The 21,497-nt window shown below is 43.2% G+C and overlaps 5 protein-coding genes across 5 annotated transcripts; 3 read left to right on the top strand and 2 right to left on the bottom strand.

The window, feature by feature from the left end:
* Nucleotides 1–80: 80 nt before the first annotated feature.
* EAF02_002592 (uncharacterized protein) lies at nt 81–1,851 on the bottom strand (the record flags this gene model as incomplete). The annotated part of the gene is made up of 4 exons (XM_038898640.1): nt 81–416; nt 496–787; nt 854–1,708; nt 1,802–1,851. 4 exons carry the CDS (start codon nt 1,849–1,851, stop codon nt 81–83), a joined length of 1,533 nt encoding a protein of 510 aa, XP_038760928.1.
* Nucleotides 1,852–10,470: 8,619 nt separating this feature from the next.
* EAF02_002591 (uncharacterized protein) lies at nt 10,471–11,580 on the top strand (the record flags this gene model as incomplete). The annotated part of the gene is made up of 1 exon (XM_038898639.1): nt 10,471–11,580. The coding sequence occupies one exon, from the start codon at nt 10,471–10,473 to the stop codon at nt 11,578–11,580; it is 1,110 nt and encodes a 369-aa protein (XP_038760927.1).
* A 1,578-nt stretch (nt 11,581–13,158) lies between these two features.
* On the bottom strand, nt 13,159–14,861 carry EAF02_002590 (uncharacterized protein; the record flags this gene model as incomplete). Its single annotated transcript, XM_038898638.1, has 3 exons — nt 13,159–13,408; nt 13,516–13,966; nt 14,048–14,861. The coding sequence occupies 3 exons, from the start codon at nt 14,859–14,861 to the stop codon at nt 13,219–13,221; spliced, it is 1,455 nt and encodes a 484-aa protein (XP_038760926.1). The 3' UTR covers nt 13,159–13,218.
* A 1,019-nt stretch (nt 14,862–15,880) lies between these two features.
* Nucleotides 15,881–19,240, top strand: EAF02_002589 (uncharacterized protein; the record flags this gene model as incomplete). Its single annotated transcript, XM_038898637.1, has 1 exon — nt 15,881–19,240. One exon carries the CDS (start codon nt 15,881–15,883, stop codon nt 19,238–19,240), a length of 3,360 nt encoding a protein of 1,119 aa, XP_038760925.1.
* A 628-nt stretch (nt 19,241–19,868) lies between these two features.
* Nucleotides 19,869–21,026, top strand: EAF02_002588 (uncharacterized protein; the record flags this gene model as incomplete). Its single annotated transcript, XM_038898636.1, has 1 exon — nt 19,869–21,026. One exon carries the CDS (start codon nt 19,869–19,871, stop codon nt 21,024–21,026), a length of 1,158 nt encoding a protein of 385 aa, XP_038760924.1.
* Nucleotides 21,027–21,497: the final 471 nt, after the last annotated feature.

The following is a 21,497-nucleotide window of genomic DNA, read 5'->3' as shown; positions in this document are numbered from 1 at the left end:
AGGACAATGCTGCACTAGCGTCTCAGGGGGGGTCCTTTCCTACAACTGCCTCATCAGGAAATTAATGAGAAAGAAAGACATCAATCATCATCATCATGGGAATCATTTGCATCGTAAGAAGCATCGGAAGCGGAGTCGAGATTACTTTCATCGAAGAAAGTCTCATTGTTGTACCCATCGTCCGAGTGGTAGTAAGGGTCAGGCTCCAGTACCAGCGCGCAGCTCGACTTTTCCGATAAGGAGGTGTGTTGAGAGCTCTCGATGGTTTCGGGTGCTTCCATTTGCACTTCGTCTTTATAGCGGATGAGACCGGGGTGGTTGACCGGTGGAGATGTAATACTATCGCTGCGGCGTGCTCGAGGACTCATTCGATGACTATCATTGGCGTCTCCGTCTGCACGACTACCCCACGAAGTCTGTACAAGGATTATTAGCATCTAAAATTGCATTGGAGCCCAAAAAGGGAAAACATGTGAGAGCGGAGTATTAGCTTACCATCCGAAGTGTCAGCAGTGCATATAATTTGATCCATCCATGAAAGTATCCAAAGAGAATAGAGATTGGAAGGAACCCAATATCTTTTGGTTCTCGAATGAAGAGGCCGATCAACTTCACGACTTTCGTTACAAGCATGAAAACCAGTTGGGCAATCACTGCAATCATCTGATTCTGTGGGGACCAAGATGCAGTAGCCTTCAATGAGAGGTAGATGATGAGAGGATCAAAAGCGAAGGACAAGGAGGTAAAGGTGGCAATATGCAGAGCATAGACACACCATGGTTGTTGACTGTACGCAGAGATGATCAGCAAAAAAATTCACCTCGTGACCTGACGAAAAAGGGCTCCGACTTACTGCCAAACATGTCTTTCCGTAACCAAACTAGTATAGTTACTTCTCCAATTGCTACGAGCCCACCTCGAGCATTGGTACAAGTACTTGAAATTGTTCTCAAGTGTCGTTTCGATTTCACACTCTCGGTTGTATTGAATCCATGTCGACCATTGATTTGCGACAAGCCACCTGGTGACGAAGTTATCATCATCCGCATTGAGTTGATATTGACCCCATCTCTCTGTTTTGAATCCATCCAAGAAAAGGGGGCTTTGCAGAATCTCGGACCTGAATGCACAAGTTCGCCCAGACATGCAGGAGGTTCCACCATCAATACCATGGGTTGCCGAAATTTCAAAGTTGCGTCTTTCAATATAAGCAGCTCCAAGCCAATTGAATGCACGTTCGGCAAAGGTGCCGTTGCGTACTCGCTTGACTCGCTGACATGGCCCAACACCACCAATCTTTGCATTCTCGAAGGGGGCAAGTAACCAGGGTAGTATTGTTCTTGGCCACGTGACATCATCGTCTGCCATTACCAAGATGCGCGTCTTCACTTTTGGAATAACTTCACATACTTGAATACGCTTGTTTGCGATTGGTGCACAGTAAACGCTGACGTTGTTAGCTTCCAAGGATTTGGAAAATTTCCGCAGCTTGTCGTATTTGTCGGCTGTAGTGACGAGGATAAGCTCGGCTGGTTGACATGCGAGGATGCTCTGCAGAGAATCTCTCAATTCGTCGAAATTATTATGGATCGTAGGTATTATGACGCTCACATCTTTTGATGTGAAAGAAGGATTTGATGGTATTGGGACTGTTCTGTAAACCCAATGGCTGATAGTATTGACAATGAATCTGACATAACGATGGAGCCTGTTTGTTCCCACAATTAGTCTTCGACTTGTGTGGCGCAGGAACAGAAATAGAAGCAGGTTAGGCGAGACTAAGAGATTTTACTAAGCTTACCATAGTAATAAGAAGGCCCATTGCCATATATCGAGACTAGGCATAGCCATTTTTGCTACTTAAAATTAAAGTAATAGAGTATGGAGTGAAAGAGAACGAGGAGCCTCTTTTAGACAAGATCCACGGAGGTCAAGTGAGGAACGGGTTCAACGTCACACGGGATCAGTTGAGGAAGTTCTGTAAATTCGTGATGTATAGGCGGGAGAAGTGGCAAACCGAATTGGGCGTGTAAGACTCGTATATGTTTCAAGCAAGACAACCGGGGAATAGAAGCCTTTTATGATGAAGTCGAAAATAGGGCTTATGGAAGTGGGCGATTTTGACCCGATTTGATATGATATTATGAAGAATTTTATGGAAGACCCGTAACACATATATGATAGGATTTCGTCAATTTTCAAAATTCCTTCAAAAGGGGTGGACTGCAACGTATAGAAACAATATTGGGCCAGTGTCTTCGATATTGGTCAAATGATGCCGGTATATGTCGTGGAGGGAAAGGACGTGGAATGGAGGTCTCGAGGGCAGTTTGTGGTGGTGATGCGCGAAAACGGAGGAGTCGTAAGAGGAGGACTGAGCTTGGGTTGTTCGGGATGTTTGCCCGTCAGATCAGATAGAAATAATTCTTCGTATCTCAGAAAAATCAAGAGAGAAAATCTTCTTTCTTTGGGAGGAATAGTGATTTCACTGGAATCCAGCCATGAAAATCCTCGAATTGTGGTAAGAGGATATGGTATGTATGTATGGTAGTTCTTTATTTTGTTTGCTCCCAAAGACCAAAATACAAAAAAACTTTTCCCAAGAAACCTGCCAATATGTATTCAAGCAACCAACGAAGGACAAAGACGAAGAGATCACCAAACGACTGTCATCCTCGTGTACCTGAGTTCAATTGGATCAAATATACAGTTGCGAGGAGCCAGTTCCCTAAAACAAGAATGACACACTACCACAATAGAAGAGAAAGACGATGAGATGTCATACTGCTTTGAAGGTGGACATCAGGGTCTGGACGAGGTCTATATATGACTGAGCCAACAAGAAGACCACACGGCTGGACCCGAGCAGTTATAATTTTTCCCTCTTGTCCTTGTCTTCCACTACATAGAAAATCAAGCGTTAGCAATTATTAGGAAGACTGGGACGGATGCATTAAGGAATCAGGGATCGAGATGGGTAGAGTGGATCAAAATCTGGAGACAAATAGCAGCGCTTGTTCTGCGAGCATTGAGCGAAATGTGCGCCTGGTGTGCCATTTAAGCCGTTTGAGCCATCCATGAATTTGACGAGAATGAGCGATTCGACCCATGAGAGCTATTTAGTACCAGAACTGGTCTGGGTCTGTTAAGCTCTTGGGATGTACTTGTACAATCTGGGTATTTTACTGGGGGTAGGGTGGGGAGAAGAGTTGTTGGATGATTGTTTTGGGAAGGCAGGAAAAAGTGTACCAGAATTGCACAAACAAATAATCCTCGGAATAATATGTATTTCGTACAGAGTAATAGTAGTTACTAGTTAGTTAGTTACTTAGTAGTCTAGTCTAGTCCGTCCGGCTATCTGGCTTGCTAGTCGATTAATCTTATTAGTCGACCTTTCTTCCCCTTCATCAGTTGTTGAATTACACTCGGTTCAGTAACGCTTGCCGGGTGCCACTTTTCTGGCAATAACGGAGGGGGAAGGGATAAAACGAATCCAATCGTGTACCCTCTAACTCGATATGTAAGACTGCAAGAATTTAAAATAATTAAAACTGGACCTCAAGCGCGTGTGGTGGGCATTGTGGATGAGGATGAATGAATGTTGGTGGTGGAGTAAAGTCCTGTGGGTGGTGTGCGCTAGGTGGATTGTACAGCAAGTAGGGGTGGTTTAAAATGCTTAGGGTCTGCATAGATTCAGGATACCTTGAAAAGTAGTATGGAAAAACGGAACAAAATATGCATCTGGTACATCAATATCTGATATGGTACGTACTTAGGGAAAGGGAAGTCGAGCGATTCTGTATGATCAACTCCTCAATGCAATTTCGCATCTGTTGCAAGCTTGAACGGCCAATGGCCATCTCATCGTGTCACTCGAGATGATTGTAACATTTATCATAAGATACGAGTCGAATTGATATGATTTTCAGCCTGAATTCATAGCCAAATCTTGTCAGTTCCTATCTTTCCGCTTTCTATGGATCGTCGACTTGAATAGAATCACCTAGGTATAAAGAACCTAGGTACAAATGTACTTACGAAAAGTAGAGGAACAAGATGCCTGTCGATGACCTATAATATGCCTGCTAAATTGCCTACACAAATTCACACTAGTTATCTCGTCAGTGGTTGCTGGTTGGTCTATCATTTGCGCAATTGTGGTCTGCTAGGGTATTTTTTTAAACGAGAACACATCGGCCGCTGCAGGCGCCTGCTTTCGGAAAACTTAACCCTCATAAAAAAGACGCCTACGACACTTTCATCAGTATTAGCGAATATGATCCGAAGCTTCATATACTTCTCCAATGTTTTTACAGGGAAGTCTCAACGACGAGGCGTTTCGGATGGTGGAATTTGGCCAACCTCCACGGCTCTAACTATCTCTAAGTTTGTCACCTCGAATGCAACTGCCAAAAGGTGGCCGTAGTTCGATCTCAAGCTATGGAGACCAGGGTATCACGGCATGAAAATGATGAGCATAATTGAACCCTTCCCTCTTCGCGTCCGCAATGAGGGGCAATTTGGTGGAAATGATGGTCATGGAGTTTGTAGAGCCGAATGCTACAGATATCAAATCGAAACACTCGCAATCATACGTCGAGGGAGAAGCTTAGTGAAAATTCGGAGCCATCACGAGCTAGGGATGACCATCTAATAGATGTCAGCTATCGATGACATTGACACAATCCGGAAAAGGTGCTCGTGGCGAAGCTATCACTACTCAAATCATTCACATCATGTGTTGTGGTTACCATTCATGAACTTCAAGGTTATAGCTAGTTGTTCTCCATGTCGTTCTTTTCCCCCATTTTAACTTGATGCAATGTGATCTCTCCATTACCCATAGCTTAGTTTAGGTTAGCCAAGCAAATCCTGATCCTTTCGATATGTGAGGTTACTGTACGGATCATTGTCCGAGCCTCCAGTAGATATTAAAGTCGATTGTTCCGACGGTTTCGTTGTCTCGGAGTAACAAATATCCTGAACATGCTTGCCAAATGCTTGATCTACTCCGTATGCTTCAACGTCTTTTTATCCCTTCTCTGATTGTGTGTTATACGACACCCCAGTTATTCAATGTCAAAACCAATACGAAGCTTGAAAATGATGTTTATTCTTCTTATTTACGCATTTGCCGCCTTCATATCAATTAATTCCGCATCAGTCGTGGATTCCGAGTCTAAATCTAATCTAATACACCATTTTATTAATGGATTAGCTGATTAGGAGAAACCGAGAGATATGGGATAGACTAGGAGACTAGATGACTCGTTGGACGTCCGTGGCACAAAAAACATTATTATTTATTTCCATTTTGGCAGGCAAGGGCCGTGGACAGGTAGATTGTTCGGCACAGACAAAGTGAGACAAGACCAACCTTGGAATTGATTGAGCGGGGTTGGATACCTTGGTAAGCTTGGTTAACCATGAATTTCTCGAGATGACTATTCTATATGCTGACTACAAATTTAAAAACTGCTAAGAATAGTGGACACTATGGTCGAGGCCGAGTCCGTGAGTTCAAGCGCGCAAAGAGTGTGGAGAAGTTGAGAACAAATCTAACAAATAGACTGATTCTTTTATTGATGTCGGATTACCATTGGCGAAAGAGTCCTGCCTGTTGTCTTGGATGGATATCGTTAGCAAAAACTACCTAGTTACATACTCTTTGTACGTACTACTATCACCTACGGTACGTACCGTTGTAGCTAGTAGTATTAGTCAAGATCTGATGATTTCGGTGGTAGGTCTACATTATTTCGGTATCTCACGAGTACTGATGACTTGACTTCGTATTCCTTTCCCGTATAACAATAGGATAGGAAGATATAGCTTCGAGATGGCTGGGTTATCTACAATGCTTTACTACTGCTCCTGCACATATGTCTTATGCTAACACTGCTGTACTTGCCTATCTATGACCATTCACCCTCATCACCTGGCCGATTGACCGAAGATTAACAGAGTGACTTTGAAAACTATCATGCAACGTCTGTCGTCCACTCCAGATAACGAGGTGACCCGCCACAAGAATTCTAGATGAGCTCTGGCATTTTCTATTTTCTATGTTACCAGAGGTTGTCTTTGAATCTGGGTACGGAAGCATGAACTCTGCCTCCCCGAGTGATATAACATGGGAAGCGACATATTCCCATGTACCTTTAATATTGTTGTCATGTACAATGTACACATACTGCAGAAAGTATCCATGTTTGTAAGATGGGGATACTACAACGGGACGGCAGTGAACACCTGGTGGCATGTGCTGTTCTCAACTGGCCTATCTAGGATGGATGATCTTGCTTCCTCCACCCTCCATCATCAATGCATCGTAGCATCATCCACTCCTTGGCTGATGCTTAAACTCATGATCTTTAGATTTTGACACTTTGAGAAAGCTGCTCAAATCGACTAGTGTAGTATGTACATGATCTAGAGCTACAAGCTTCATCCATGCATCGTTGATCCTCATCATCATCATCTGCATGTCAACGAGCAATGTGCGGAAATACATTTGGAATCCTTTCCAAGTGGGATGAGCGGAGAGAAGTCCGCCAAGGGACCACAACAAACTGACAGGCGCCAGCAAGGCGAAGACGAAAGGATCGAGGTAGGCACACGGTAATCACGATTATGATTCTGACTGACAGCCTTGCTTGCTGTGCGCCATCTTTGAGCATCATCGTCGCATACGCAATGAAAATGGGGCTGAGGTGAAGAATTTTGCACATGTTGCAGGAAGTATCCAGTAGACCAGTACGAATGCGAAAGTATGTACATAAACTTTCTCGAACCCTCAACCCTGAGGTGAGGAATATCCTTGATACTCCAAGATAAGGTAACGGAAGGTCACCATGATCCATTACAAAAGGGCCTCAAGTCCGTGATCTGCACTTGATTAGTTCCCATTTTTAATTCCTCGACCAGCATATTTCGTCAACAATTATACTTTCGAATTGCGTCTTTCTTTCGGGAGGGTTTGCAAAAGAGAGACGGAGGCAAGCTCCAACTTCATGCAAGTGATCGATAGAGAAAATTCTCTCTTCCTAGTACCATCTCCTTGCCGTCATCAAAACAAGGGAGACGAGAGAAATTACAAAAAAGTCCCCAGTGTTTGAACGCTCAAACATGGACAGAATCAGGTGAAGGACCCGAGCACGGCCATTGAGTTCATGCAACTTATCCTAGGTACATTGCATTCTTTCCCGTACAAATACACATCTATGTCGTAGTTTTCCGAGAGTATATAGATGTCCGATGTGAAGGCTCACGGCTCACCCTCTTCATATGTGACTGTACTACCCTGAGAATGTTTCGTACCGTTGCACTCTCGGAAATACTGCAAAGATTGGATCTACATTGGGCAGGTGACTGGATATTAGATGGTGGGGAGTGGCACTATTGTGTGATAGTGGCTTCGACGGACGTTGGACATTGCATGGAAAGGAGTAAATTCCCCGACTCAGTGATACATTTGTTGTGTTGAACGGCCGACCGAATTATACGTGAAAATATGCAAAATTGCGAGGTTGGAAAGCATGAAGAGTTTTTTGCATGCATTATTATTATGGTAGTATCTGCAATAAGCGATCCTCTCACCCAAGAACACGCCAAACGACGAACATGACTTGATAGATCAATGTTGAAATAAGGTAGAAACTAGAAATTATCATGAGACAGCTTGCGTCGTCTTTAGGAGTTGCTAGGTACTTAAAATGAGATGTACATATGTACTTCCGTTCAGAGTTTCAATTGTCCCGGTTTAGGCAATTCATGGCCGGTGGATTTCGATCGTCCAGTCGCTTTTCGGCTCTTACGGACCTAGGTGTACGTGACTGGGTTTGAATTTTGAATTTTGAATTTTGAATGATACATACATGTACCTACCTCGCTAGATACATATCACATATGTATTGCAGATACTTTGCCTACTCCAGACTTCCGCATAAATCTGTGACGATGTACTCCATATCTGCCGACATCACTCCTCCTGTATATGATTGACCACACTAACTTACGATGACTCTTCTCGCTGCTCGTTCCTACTGATCAAGTTCCATATCCAAACATGCCCCTTCATCACGCAGTCCAGACAAACGAAGGTATGGGATTAGAAGCGGATATTTGACCACGACAGAACATGCGACCGACATGAATGGGTGACTTGGCCGTTTGAGAATGGTCCGTTGCAGTACTTCCCCGTATCGGAGATAATGGGAAAACGGGCGGTCCTTATCCACCATCCACCATCCACCATCCACCATCCACCATCCACCATCTATCCATCCACCAACGCACTTCCGAGGTGACTCGCCACGACCACGACGGCCACCATCAAATGAAGGGGTCACTATCAGCCTCATTTTCATATGTACAGTATATCCATTTCTACTTGTGTACGTAGCCACATGTTTGACCAACCGAAGTGGTTAATAATAGATAGAACTGTGTTGTCAACTTGAAGGAAGATGGATGAGTTGATGATTTGATGAGTTGATGAGTTGGATGGATTGAATGAGTCTTCATTCAATTGACTCAATCCAGTTCGTCTCCATACCGTAAAGTGTACACGCTTCCATTCCCTTCTTCTCCTACCGGTACAAAGTACATAACACATAACATAATCATCAACCATGTCGAGATCTTCATCACTGGTCCCCACTTCCGACAATTTTTTCTTCTTCTTCTTCCTATCCTCCAGACCTTCACACAGTGCGCACACAGACATAGCCGGCCATACGTAGGTTCAACCTAATATAAAGCACCAATGATCTCAGCCTTTACAATCATCACATTTCACACTTAACAACTGGTCCTAACCTAACCTATGGCTTTTGACCATGACCATGGCCATCATGACCTTGGTTTTTTGTCTTTAAAGAACTAAACTCCCACACTTTCTCGAAACGATTGAAGCCATCATCTTGTCTTGTATCGTTTCCAATTGCAATTTTCATCGCTTATTATTCATGCTGCGATGAAACCAGCCAACCAAACAACCAACCAGCCATCCAGCCATCCAGCCAACATTTTTCAAAGCACAGTACGCATTCGGGAAAGCCGGACACGACGTCAATGAGTAAGTGATGAGTGAGCAAGAAAAAGTCGGAGTCTCGGCCGATTGAGTCTCTGGAGTCTGGGCACAAGCTGGGTGTGAAGAAGACCTGTGAGATATCTGTGAGGCTTGGTACGTACCGTGCAGGACGAAGTACAGATAATTAACTCAGCTACTCTTACTCTGATACTCTGATTGCTCTACCAGATATCTCTTACTCTACCATACGTATAGAATTACACAATAACTACACCGCACAGCACAGGACAGGACAGGACGGACCGTACTTGACCGTCTTGACCGTCTTGACGGGACAGGATAAACGAACGCGTCCACATTGCTCTAGGGTGGGCGGAAGATGTTGATGGCTTGGAGCGGGGCTTGGAGAGATTTGGCTTAGATGATGAATTAGAAAGTTGGATGGCTTTGAAGAAGAGAAAGAAAGCGACGTATGAAAGCCCTCCAAATTCCCTTTTCGCTCAATACTGCGCCGCATCAGGTATGCTGAAAATGCAAATGATTAGATTGATTGATTGAAGGAGGCTGATTCATTGTCTGTGTCGATTTCCAATGTCAATACGGCTTATTATTATTGTTATTGTTATTATTATCGTTCTTATCATTATTATATTGTCCAACGGATGGATTACTTCTAAAACCTTTCTTATCAACCCTCACTCACTCACACACTCTCTCTATCTAATCCCAAACCCAAAACCCCCAACCCAATCCAACAAATCCAACAATCAATCTTCACTCTCACTTCACTCAAAACACACTACATCATATATACAAACAAACCAAGCAAACCAGACAAACCAAACTTCACTCCAATTTTCAATCCATCTCCTTCTTTCTTTACCTAACCATCTTGAAAAAAAAAAACATACTACAAACATCAACATCAACACCGACACCGACACCGACACCAACTTCCATACCAACAATTCAACTAAAATTCAAGCACATTTAAAGGTATTGGCATTTTATTATCTACATACATACATACATACATACACACACACACACACACACACATATTGGTATAACCAAGAATCAAAGGGGTTATCGTTATCGCAAATCCCTCATCTCGCAACCCGATTCACCGATTACATTCCAATAAATTACCCCATACCGGATTGACACAAAGGGGCGGTCGGCGGTCTGGCTCTGCTTTCTCGTTCTCCTTCTGGTTTTGTATCGTGCATCGATCATTCTTTATTCACTTGATTTGTATTGTACAACATTCATTCTGCAGAGCAGTAATGCAAAGTAGATGATATATAGTGTCTCTGGAAAGGGACTCGAGAGTTGTGTCTCTTTGGATTTTAATTTGTGTTAGTTATTGCTATTGCCTGCTATTTATCGTTGTTTTTGTTATTGCTTTTGTGCTCTCACCGTACCCAATCGAAACAATGTCCAGTTACCATGGAGATCATGGATCTAAATCTAGGTCTAAGGTCAAACCCGTTTTTAAGAAACTGATACAAAGCGAAAAGAATTCACTAGACTTGGATCGGCCAGCGGCGGAACAACAAGATGGCCTCGGGATATTTGATTATGGCGCTGGCTACAGTTCCCGTTCCTCTCACGACATTGCATACAACAGTCGCGAAGGAGGCAGAAGAGGTTTTCATGCTCGTTCAACCAGCGGCACATCTCAATTTTCAATAGCAACAACAGGCAGTGCTCAGCGTTCCGGCTCATTCGTACATCCTTTCCAACAAACCCCGCGACCCTACACTCCTCCTTTAGGTGCCTCCTATCAAAACTCAATTCGCGAAAGTGAAGCAACAAACAGTAGCATTGCACTTACCGAAGATGAGGATCAGTTACGACATACTTTCCGTAGTACAGCCAATTTGTCAAATCAAGCAAATTCAATGACTGGTTCAACAAATCCCATGCTTCAGCAAACCCTAAGAATTCAAACCAAGCTACCTCCGACTTCATCAAGACTTGTTCACGCAGCATCACATACAAGTCCGGTGCTGTCCCCTGAAGTAACCTCACCACTCGACACCATGTCACCCACTTCCCCATCTATCCGACAATCCATGGAAGGATTTCGTCTTCGAAGTCGCAGTGATGTTGATAATCGTCTGCGCTCGGAAACCATACAAGAGGCACGTCGCAAGTTTCAAGAAAAAGAGAGGGCGAAAGAAGAAAAGGCAGCGAGGGAGGAAATTCGAGCAATGGAAAAGAAGCAACAAAAAGAAGCGAGACAGATTGAGAGAGGACATCGCCGTTCTTCTGCCAGCGATAATCTACCTACTCGATCAAAGCGGTCTAAGTCTGATCTTACTATACATGAGAAAAGTGAAGGAATTTTTGGACAAAATTACAATACGGCAACGATTGCTGCCCCTCCCTTTCTCTCCGAGGAACATAGTCGGGGTTCGCCGAACAGAAGTCATACTGCAATGTCAAATACCAAAAAGAAAACACACAATGCTTGGACAAAACTCATGATGTGGTTAAAGACTCGGTTCATGCGACTGGGTAAAAAGTCTAGCAAAAAATAACATATCTTCTGTTATTACTCGAGGGAATAGGGATTCAAATGTGAAGAAATTACCAAACTCTTTCTTGATAACTTACAAGTCTGACACTGGTCTTCTTCACCATCTCTATTCCCCATTTGTCCTCCATGTATTTACTGGTTGACCATCTTCTTACTCTCCTTAAACATGATTTTACGATTTATTTTGTCCTCTGGACAGGCGTTAGGGCAGGTACACTTTATGATTTATACCAGAGGACCAGCATCGAAAAATTCGACAGCTTACATTTTTTCCCATCACATGCGACACATCAGCGAGGCGTTTTTGGAACATTCATTTTTTTACAGTACATCAAAGTACTTCCTTCTGGGAACAGGGCCTCTGGTTAGGGAGAATTTTACATATGGGTGTTTGATAGGATTGGATTTTTCACTCATCGTTTTTCCTTTCATTGCGCGGCCGGAGTTGACTTGCTTTGCTTGTTCTTCGCGTGCATGGAGATGGAGATATAGTTTGGAAGTGAAGTGCCTTCTTGTTGTTTGAAGGGGAGCTGCACCTCATGGGAAGAGAATGTTGTTCTTAGATGGTGGGGATTATTGGGAATTAAAAGATCTGATTTGTTATTTTGCTCGGTGGGGAGAGTTTGCGCATGGCAGTCAGTTACTAGTATGCTTCCATGAAGCTAGCTTTGGATGCGCATTCGATGGGATGGAATAGGATAAGGTGGTTTTTTGAACACAGATAGATTAAGGACAATGGAGAAAATATACTTAAAAATTATTTCTATCTTGCTTGTGTGTTTGTGTGTTTGAGGAGGTAAGAGAGTAAGTAATCTAGATCGTGCTAGAACGGTCGTGTTGTATTGGCTTGTCTTTGACTTTGTGCGTGTACCGCTTGATCTCTACAGAATGAAGGCCGGGGAACCAATGAGAGAGAGTAGAGAGGGGAAAGAAGCTTGTGATAGATATACTTGATAGGGAGCCGGATGGATGGGTAGGTGGAAATTACAAAGTCCTTTTTGATGGGAGGGAGAGGAATAGTGATGTGATTAATAAAGATTTAGATAGTATTTTGTGGGTGTTTCTGATTGTGGATGAATGTAGGTGTTTGATGAAGTATGCTTATGATGAGGTATGCTTATGATGAGGTATGCTTATGATGAGGTATGCTTATGATGAGGTATGCTTATGATGAGGTATGCTTATGATGAGGTATGCTTATGATGAGGTATGCTTATGATGAGGTATGCTTATGATGAGGTATGCTTATGATGAGGTATGCTTATGATGAGGTATGCTTATGATGAGGTATGCTTATGATGAGGTATGCTTATGAACGATAAATGGGTATATGGATAAATTGATAGATAACATGAAATAACTGGGTGTGATTGAGATTGAATGTGTATGTTAGGAAGGATTATATTGGATAAGCCTTAGGAGTTTAGGAATCTGGAAATCTAGGAATCAGGAACTAGGAATTAAAATTGAATTATTTTCTCACTCGAGAGAGAGGGAGAGAGAGATAGTTTATCTATATCTATTCGCAAAAATAAATAAATCCCCTACTATATACCATACTCACATACATAGTATCTCACGTGTAGCATCTTCCCCCCCTTCCCCTTCCCCATCCCCAAAAATCCCGCAAGCCAAAAACTCACGTCCGCACCGTAGCATTCCAAGCCGAGTACCGCACTATCTGTCGAAAATGTCCATACAGTCCAATGCAACTCCCGAGTATGAGATAGAGCGGGTAGAGAAGCGTAAATTTGAGCATCATCTGTTTGCTGACGAATTCGGAGAGGATGAAGTAGGTTATTAGGAGGCTGCCGATTAGGCAGAGAGTTCTGATGAGGGGAGGGGGGTTAGTTTTGTGGTGGGATGGGGAGGAGGAGAGGGGGAGTGGAGGGATTAGGGTGTGGGTGGGAGTGTGTGATGGAAAATGATCACATACCCAATAATAAACAACCATTCCGAAGCCGGAAACTCGAAGAATATTAGATTTTTCAACTGTGTTCCTGTCCGCGGAAACCCGGTGATTAGGAAACTAATCATCAAACACGTATATTGCGACACGAGATAGTAGCTCAATTCCCGGATTAGCAGTAAAGAGAGCAGACCAAAACGCGTGAGCAGATTGCGTTTGGTGTGGTGTGCAGATTTCCGGTATGCGAGGACGCAGTGGCGGGCGCTGGCTTGCGTCCAGCCTTGGGCCCAGCGCAGACGCTGCTTGAGAAAGGAGGAGAAGGTTGTGGGGGCGAGTTCGTAGGAGATGACGTTGGGTTCGTGGATGCAGACGGCGCCTTGGGAGAGGGCGCGGAGAGCGGAGTCGATGTCTTCGGTGAGCATGCTGGCGTCCATTTTGAGATCGCGGAGGAGAGGGGCGCGCCAGTAGCCATTGGAGCCTAGGAAGGGGCGGGTGGGTTAGAAATGTTGAGGATGGATGGGGATAGGTTGGAGTGGAGAGGGGAAGAGAATAGGTTTACCGGTGAATAGACCATAGCCGAATAAGGCAGCGCGCCCAGGATGGGATGTAGCATAGATCTTGTCGAATTCTACTGCGATCATACCAGTTAAGAATGTTGCTTTGGAATTCTGAATCACACATCGTCCTTGCACGCAATCGATTTCATCGTCGGCGAGAAATCTCTCGATTGCCCATCGTGGCCCATACGGATGGGTATAGTGATCACAGTCGAACAATGCAATGATTTGTGCTCCAGTATATAAGGTAAAGAAGTAATTAAGATTATGTGCTTTGGAAGTGGAGTCCGGCACTTTGATTATTCTCAATCGGGGAATTTTTGCAGCGAGCTCATTCATTTTGGATTCGAGCGGCTCGATAGGTTTGGGTGTATTGTATAATACATTGATCCGGATCTTATCTTGGGGGTAAGCAATATGGTCTAAAGCGTAATGAATTCTATCCATGATAATATCTTGCTCGTTGGGGAGATATGCGACGATAACAAGATCCAATATCAAGAGCTGATCATCGGGAGTGGGAAATTTCCAGCCATTTTGCTCCACGTTGCAAAGTGCTTTTCTTGCGATTCTGTTGGGCTTGAGACTGCAGATGGCTTCCATAACATTCATAGCTGCTGTGTAGGAATTCGAAGAAAGATAGATGAGCCAGAAGATCTCTATCAACTTTGGTGTGCAAAACATGTAAAGGCATGTTGAGAAAATAAAATAGGAGATGGTTAGGAGGAATGGGGTCCAGTCCAGTAAGAAAGCTGAAGCTCTAGAAACATGATAACACAGAGCAACAGGTTTTGAAGGGACAGATAGTTTCGACATTCTGAGAGGAAACGAGAATGAAAGTATAAGATTCTCTCTAAAGGAATGACTACAAAAGAGGGATATTTACAGGAGTAGAATGATAAAAACAGACAGCAACACTCTCCACCTCTTCGTGGTTCGTATGAGATTCAGGATCGTGATTGAGATCCATTTCGATGTACTCTTGGTATTATCCATGAATAGTATCATACCCAAGCTGATCAAACTATTGAAAGCAGGTGGCTCCGTTGGCAATATCACTTAGCACATCTGGCAACGAGATGTTCGAGATGAGAAGATCAAGAATGTGATATGTTAATTTTATATAGAAACCTGTGTCTTGAAATACAGTATTGAGGCTTGTAGATGTTCCAAATTCTTGATCAATGTTTCCTCTCTTTGAGATGCATTCTGTCACCAAGTCTCGTTCTTTCGTTACCTACATAAAGCAACGAGCAGCCTGGGAGGCGTTTATGTCGAATTTTTCAAGCCATTCGGTGAACGTATACTGAAAGTATTTTTGACAAGTAAATTTCAATGTTGTTATGCAGATCAATAACAAATAAGATATGTTGTCGTTGGATACCTGAAGCTCGAGAAAAAAAGGACTCATGAATCTAAATATATCGCTGGAAAGACCCGTCGGGAGCTAAAAAGCCACTGAATGAGCCACTGAAGCCACCCTGAATCTTTGGGCACGTGCGGGGCTGTAATCTTCTGATGAGATTTTCCTCAACCACTTGTGAAGCATGCGCAATTCACAACATATGCTTATACTGGCTGAGATATCTAGAATTTACATTTGGTCTGAGACTCAACTGTCTCGAAAAGTAAATTTTGATAAGACACCATGAATTATGGTTGTCGGCCTCAGCATGGAGAAGGATCTGGGCACCTGAAATTTGATATTCATGGCAGTCCATGAATGTGCAATTTAAGATTTATGTTATGGTAACATTGTGACGATATGAAGCAATGATGGATGCGAGCTCGAATAATTCCTCTCCTCTCATTGCTTGCTGTTCTTGTCGTTGATCATGTATACCCTTTCTATTCCGTCTTTACTCTTCACAGTTGCAACCTGTGTCTATGCCCAATCTTCTTCTTCTACCCCTACGATTGCCCCGAGTGATGATTGCTCTTGTGGATATTATGATATAGTGACTGGAAACCTCTTTACGGAATCCCTGATTACTTATTTCAATGAGACCGATACTCTTTCGGACGAGTTTATACTTCAGTCCTACGAAAACAAGTACGAGAAGGATTACAACAGCATATTTCGACAAGGTTCTAATCCTGTGAACATCAATATTCTCAACATTTCATCAGTTGTATCCAACAACCATGGTTCTACATCTCAAGTTCTGTCTAAACCACGTTCTTCACGAGATACTTCGTCAAACTCTACTCGTGGGGCCAGCCCGACAACAACCAGTGGAGAGGGTGGCGACTCTTCAATTGCCAATGATACAGCTTCACTGTTCTCTCCATCTGGTAGATCCTTCACTTCGTCCCTAAAACTGTCTGTCGACCCACCAGATAAGGATCACTTAGTCACTGGTGGTGGTATCAAGACTGTGAGACAGGATATTCAATATGGTTCCGCACGGGCATATCTTCGTCCCTCAAGTCAGGGAGTTGGAGGAACTTCGCTCTCGATGATGTTCCGCTACAACGAATCAGAATCTATGGAAATGAATATCATGAATACCAACCAAAATTCAACTGCTTGGGTTACGAGTTTGATTCATTCGGAATTTCCAAATCCATCGTTGGGCACAAACTTCAGTATTTTTGCCGAGAAGAATATCTCTCTATATGATTACAACGAATTTCGACTGGATTGGACAAATAACGAAGTTCATTGGTACATTGGAAACGTTCTTGTCCGATCAATTTTCAAGGAGAATGGCTCTGTGCCATCTACTCCCTCCCCATTCTTTATCAAGCATTGGTCTACAGGAAATCCATATTCTATGCAAGGTCCACCCATCTCTATCTCCGATGCGAACATTGGGTGGGTTCGACTATTCTTCAATTCTTCATTAATGAATTCTACGCATCATGCAAATTTTAATGCGCGATGCAATCTCAAAGTCGCATGTTCAATGGATAACACTACTTTACGCGGCTCCTCGCCCTTCTCATCAGCCGCTCTAAGTCCTTGGGAACACCGTGTTGCTCGTGGTACACTTCGATGGGTAGCGATTTGGTTCAGCGTTGGCTGTATGTCCGCAACTTTGACAGCTTTAGCGAACGCTTTCCTTAGGCTCAAAGTCTTCAAGAAAGCAGAAGAAAAGCCCTCAAATCCTACGGAGGATAATACTAGTGTGAAGAGCCCACCTTCCCCGCCCTACGCCTATTCTAGAAATGCAAGCTTGACACCGGCCCCATCCTATCGGACAAGGATCGAATCCTATAATTCAGGGACATCGACTTTAGTGTCTTCATTCAATTTCTCGACCGCAAGTCATTCAGGTGAACGAGGCTTAAGTGGTATTGGGTCTATTGATCAAATATACAGCAAAGTCGATCACGAGTGGAATATTCGGAGCAGTAGTTCAGGCGACAACAGTGACAACGCAATGTCTATCAACGAGTTACCTCCTAGCTTATCCCCCTCATTGCCAAACTCGCCAAATTCTAGTCGATTTGATATTGATATTAAAGACAAGTCTAAACGAGTCTCGGGGCTTAACAACACTACCGCTGCGGATACACTAGATCATATAACTCTCGATATTGAATCCAACGCTATAATTCAGCGGCACCAGACAGATAGCCAATCTCGCCTAGATGGGAAGGATATCACAAATAAATTCCCCACATCGGCATTCTCAACACATGAAAGTGCATCTCCAATTGAAACAAGCCAAAGAGTCGACCACTTAGCAGGACTCATCACCATTGCAGCGATAAATGTAACTGTTCTTCATTTTTGCTTGACTTTCGTACCGGCCGTCATTGCCCCTGGTGCTTTTGCCCACTATTCCGCCGAAATATGGATCAACAAAACTATTGTACCTTTCTTTCTCAATCAAGGAGCCCTTGGTCTTTTCTTCACCACCTCTGCACGATTCCTCGTTACTCCTTTTCTGCGCGATGGAGACCTCTCTTCTATATCTTCGAAGATAGTCACTCGGGTCTTCCAAATCATGTTACCGGTTCTTACATTCGTCCTTCTAGAATACTTTCTCATTCTCTCAGGAGCAACTTACTATCTTCCTTTCTTGCCATCGATTACCTGGAGTACCTGGCCTTATGTGATTCCATTTCCTCATATCGGATATCTTCTCAATGAAGTCATCGCACTTGCTTATACAATCCCGAACGCAGTCCCTCTCATAACTTTCAACTACTGCACTGGCGTTCTCTGGACTATTCCCGTAATCATCCAAGGATCGTGGACTACACTTCTTGCAATTCTTCTTATAACCTCTGTTCCGAACCCGAAGAAACGTTTCCCCTTCTATGTGTTCTCGCTATTGATCAATTGGTACTCGCTCTCCTGGTCTTCGTTCTTCTGGGTCGGCATTCTACTTACCGATCTCGAAATTACATACCACATGCCAAGATACCTGCACAAACATCCTCTAATCTATTACCCTCTGAGTTTGATCCTGACGATTCTCGCTCTTCTAGCTCTTAGTGCAGATACCTTCAACCAATGGCTCAATTACAGCATCATAGCTAAAGAAACACTCATTCATCCCGACCCGAGCACGGGTCTTCCAGCTACTATCACTCACAACTCCGGATATCCTGGTTATCCGGGCTACTGGGTTCCTCATTTCAACGGTCTCATATTCTGTACCGCCATCCAATGCCTTGCAACGATATCTCCCTTAGTCCAGTCATTTCTTTCTGCAAAACACCTCATGCTATTATTCCCACATGTTTTCAGCATGTATCTGTTCCATGGTATGATCTTCTGGTCTCTTGGTGCTTGGGTCTGTCTTACTCTTAACAACATCTTACCGTACTGGGCAGTGTTAATTGTAACTGCCGTCGTATGTTACACAGTCTTGTTTTTATCATTGCCTATGTTATCGTTAATAGCGGGATTATTTGGAAAAGGACTAGCGGGCGATATCAAGAGGGACTCTCGAGAAGAGCCATTGAAGGGGCAGTCAACGTTAACACCGTTTGGAAGAGATTGGTTGAATCGGAATGGGATGATTGACGGTATTCCTGTAGTTGGTGGTGAGGCATCGACTGAAGATAAAAAGGTTGAAAGAATAGATACAGGGCAGAAGAAAATGACTCAAGTGGAGATCCGGGTTATCGAGTGCGGCGAGGAAGTTGGTGGAGATTGTAATGTTCGTTCCGCCAACAAGGTGGACAGGCTTGGCTCTGCCGATGGCGAAGCGGGTGATCAAATCAGTAAGGCTTGAGGTGTGAATAGAGAGCTGGGAGTTGCTTGGTAGTGGGGATGTATTCTATAAGGCACCATTTTTACACAAACTATATAATACTTCTGTTATGAAAAATCAATTTCTTTTCAACATCATCAGTGCTACCCATTAAACAGCCCTTGTTAACATTCATTGAACCCGATGCTACCATTCAAAACATAATGTTTCCCCAATGATAGCAGATTTGATATTAGCTACTGTCTTAATTTTCATAGTCTTGATGTGGTGGAAATCTGGATTCCATCAACCTACTGAGTTCTGACACGATCTTTAGAACCCATTACTACTGCAATTATTAACCCCTATTTGTTACCCGAGACAAATCGCTTGTCAAGTCTCAAAAACATCTTTATTTACATGAGACATGACAGCTGAACTTGAAGGTGGAGGATAATCCAAGCAGTAGTTTCAATAGTCTGCACAGCAGAGTAGACCTAGAATATTGGCTATGAGTAAGCATCCCGCCTTGACCCAAGTAGAATACCTATCTGAAGTGTCTTTGACAAACTCTCTTTCTAACTAGCATTGAGTTGTATGCCTCTTCAATTCTTTGAATCGTCATTTATAGCCAACAAGATTCAAGGAGTTGGCGATTACCGCGACCACCATGAAGTCATTCGCACAACCGCCACCTCATGATACTGCACAATCTACCTATCTTCTAGGCCTACGCGGTTTTCTCATTTTGCAAACTTTCCTCTGGATATTCCTACAAACGTTTGTTCCAGCTACAGTCAAAAGTAATATCATTACTTTTCCTACAGACACTCCGACTTATCAGGACCTCATTCGCAAGATCCTATCACCGATATTCTGGAATGAATCGCTTATTTATTCATCTTTTGTTTTCTTGTCCGCAAGAGTTCTATGCACCTCTTTTATCAGTTCGCCAAGTAAACAAATAATTACATCTTCAATATTCCGAAGATCGTTCCGCCTCATAATTCCAACAATCTTCTCACTTTCTCTCGTTACACTCCTTTCGCAGACCACCTCCACTAATCATCTCGCCTCTCTCTTCATTATCAAAACTAAAAACTCCAGCATTCAAGCTCCCTACACTCTTCGCTCCCCTATCCCCCTTACCCTCTTCAACTCCCTCTTCACCCTCTTCCTCTCTACTTCCCACACACCCTTACACAACTTATCCGCCGTCCTCGCTTTTCCATCCGGGACCCTAACAATTCTCCCCATCCTCTACTCCCAATCCTACACCCTCTACATCACCACTCTCATAATCCCCTACACTCGACCCCTCTGGCGCCTCAAATACTCGCCCCTCTTTCTTTTCACCGCCTATTGGGTATCCTCCTATTCCTTCATATCCATCAGCGGCCTCCTTCTAACCGACTTTCTCCTTCTGCCCAATTCTCCTCTTCTCACAATTTCTGCAACTGGATTTCCATTACCAAAACGGATCACCAAGAAAAGAATTCCGTCTTGGATACCTTATACATTTATCTTTTTGGTCGGCATTGGACTTCAATATTTCTACACAACTTCAGACACAGCAGTAGAAACAGCAAATGCGGAACTGAAAGCTCATACGGATATTTATGGTTCTTCTGGTGGACTCAACACCACCCCGGATTTGAAGGAACAAACGCCTAGAATTGCGGATTGGTTGGTTTTATGCGGTGGATTTCTGTTGTTGGAGACGAGAACGTCGGTGCAAAATTTATTCAAGAATACTGTGCTGGTTTCCCTGGGGAGGAGAAGTTTGAGTAAGTTAATGTTGTATTGTATTTGTATTCAAAAGTTGTAGACTGATTGATATGTGTTGTTTAGGTTACTTCTTGACGCAATCGATTGTCATATACTCAGCAGTTATTCCTTTATATCTTCATCTTGTCATGGATACGGATGTATCGGACATAGCGGCGACTTGTATTTGTTTTGTTATTTCAATTTTGGGGACTTTGGTGTGTGGTGAGATTTTTTATAGGATGGTAGAGATTCCGAGTTTGTGGGTGGGTGTGTGGAGCTGGGATTGGTTTAGGAGATGAGGAGATTGGGTGGCAGGTTGGTAGAAGTAGTAATGTGCTGATGGATAATTAATTTGGTTTGCAATTATTGTAGAAAAAGATGACGTCGAATTTTTGACTCTGGTTGGTTTATTGTATTTATATGAAATTGTTGGGTTTAATATTCATTATGTATATTATTGGCATAATTCTTAGACTCTCATACCTCACCTTGATGATTTCAGTATGCAAGATGAATATAGATTCAGATT

This window comes from Botrytis sinoallii (assembly GCF_014898435.1).
Source record: "Botrytis sinoallii strain Bc 23 chromosome Unknown BSIN_004, whole genome shotgun sequence".
Classification (NCBI taxonomy): domain Eukaryota; kingdom Fungi; phylum Ascomycota; class Leotiomycetes; order Helotiales; family Sclerotiniaceae; genus Botrytis; species Botrytis sinoallii.
The sequence above is the reverse complement of the archived record's forward strand: the minus strand, read 5'-3'. Positions and strand labels throughout refer to the sequence as shown.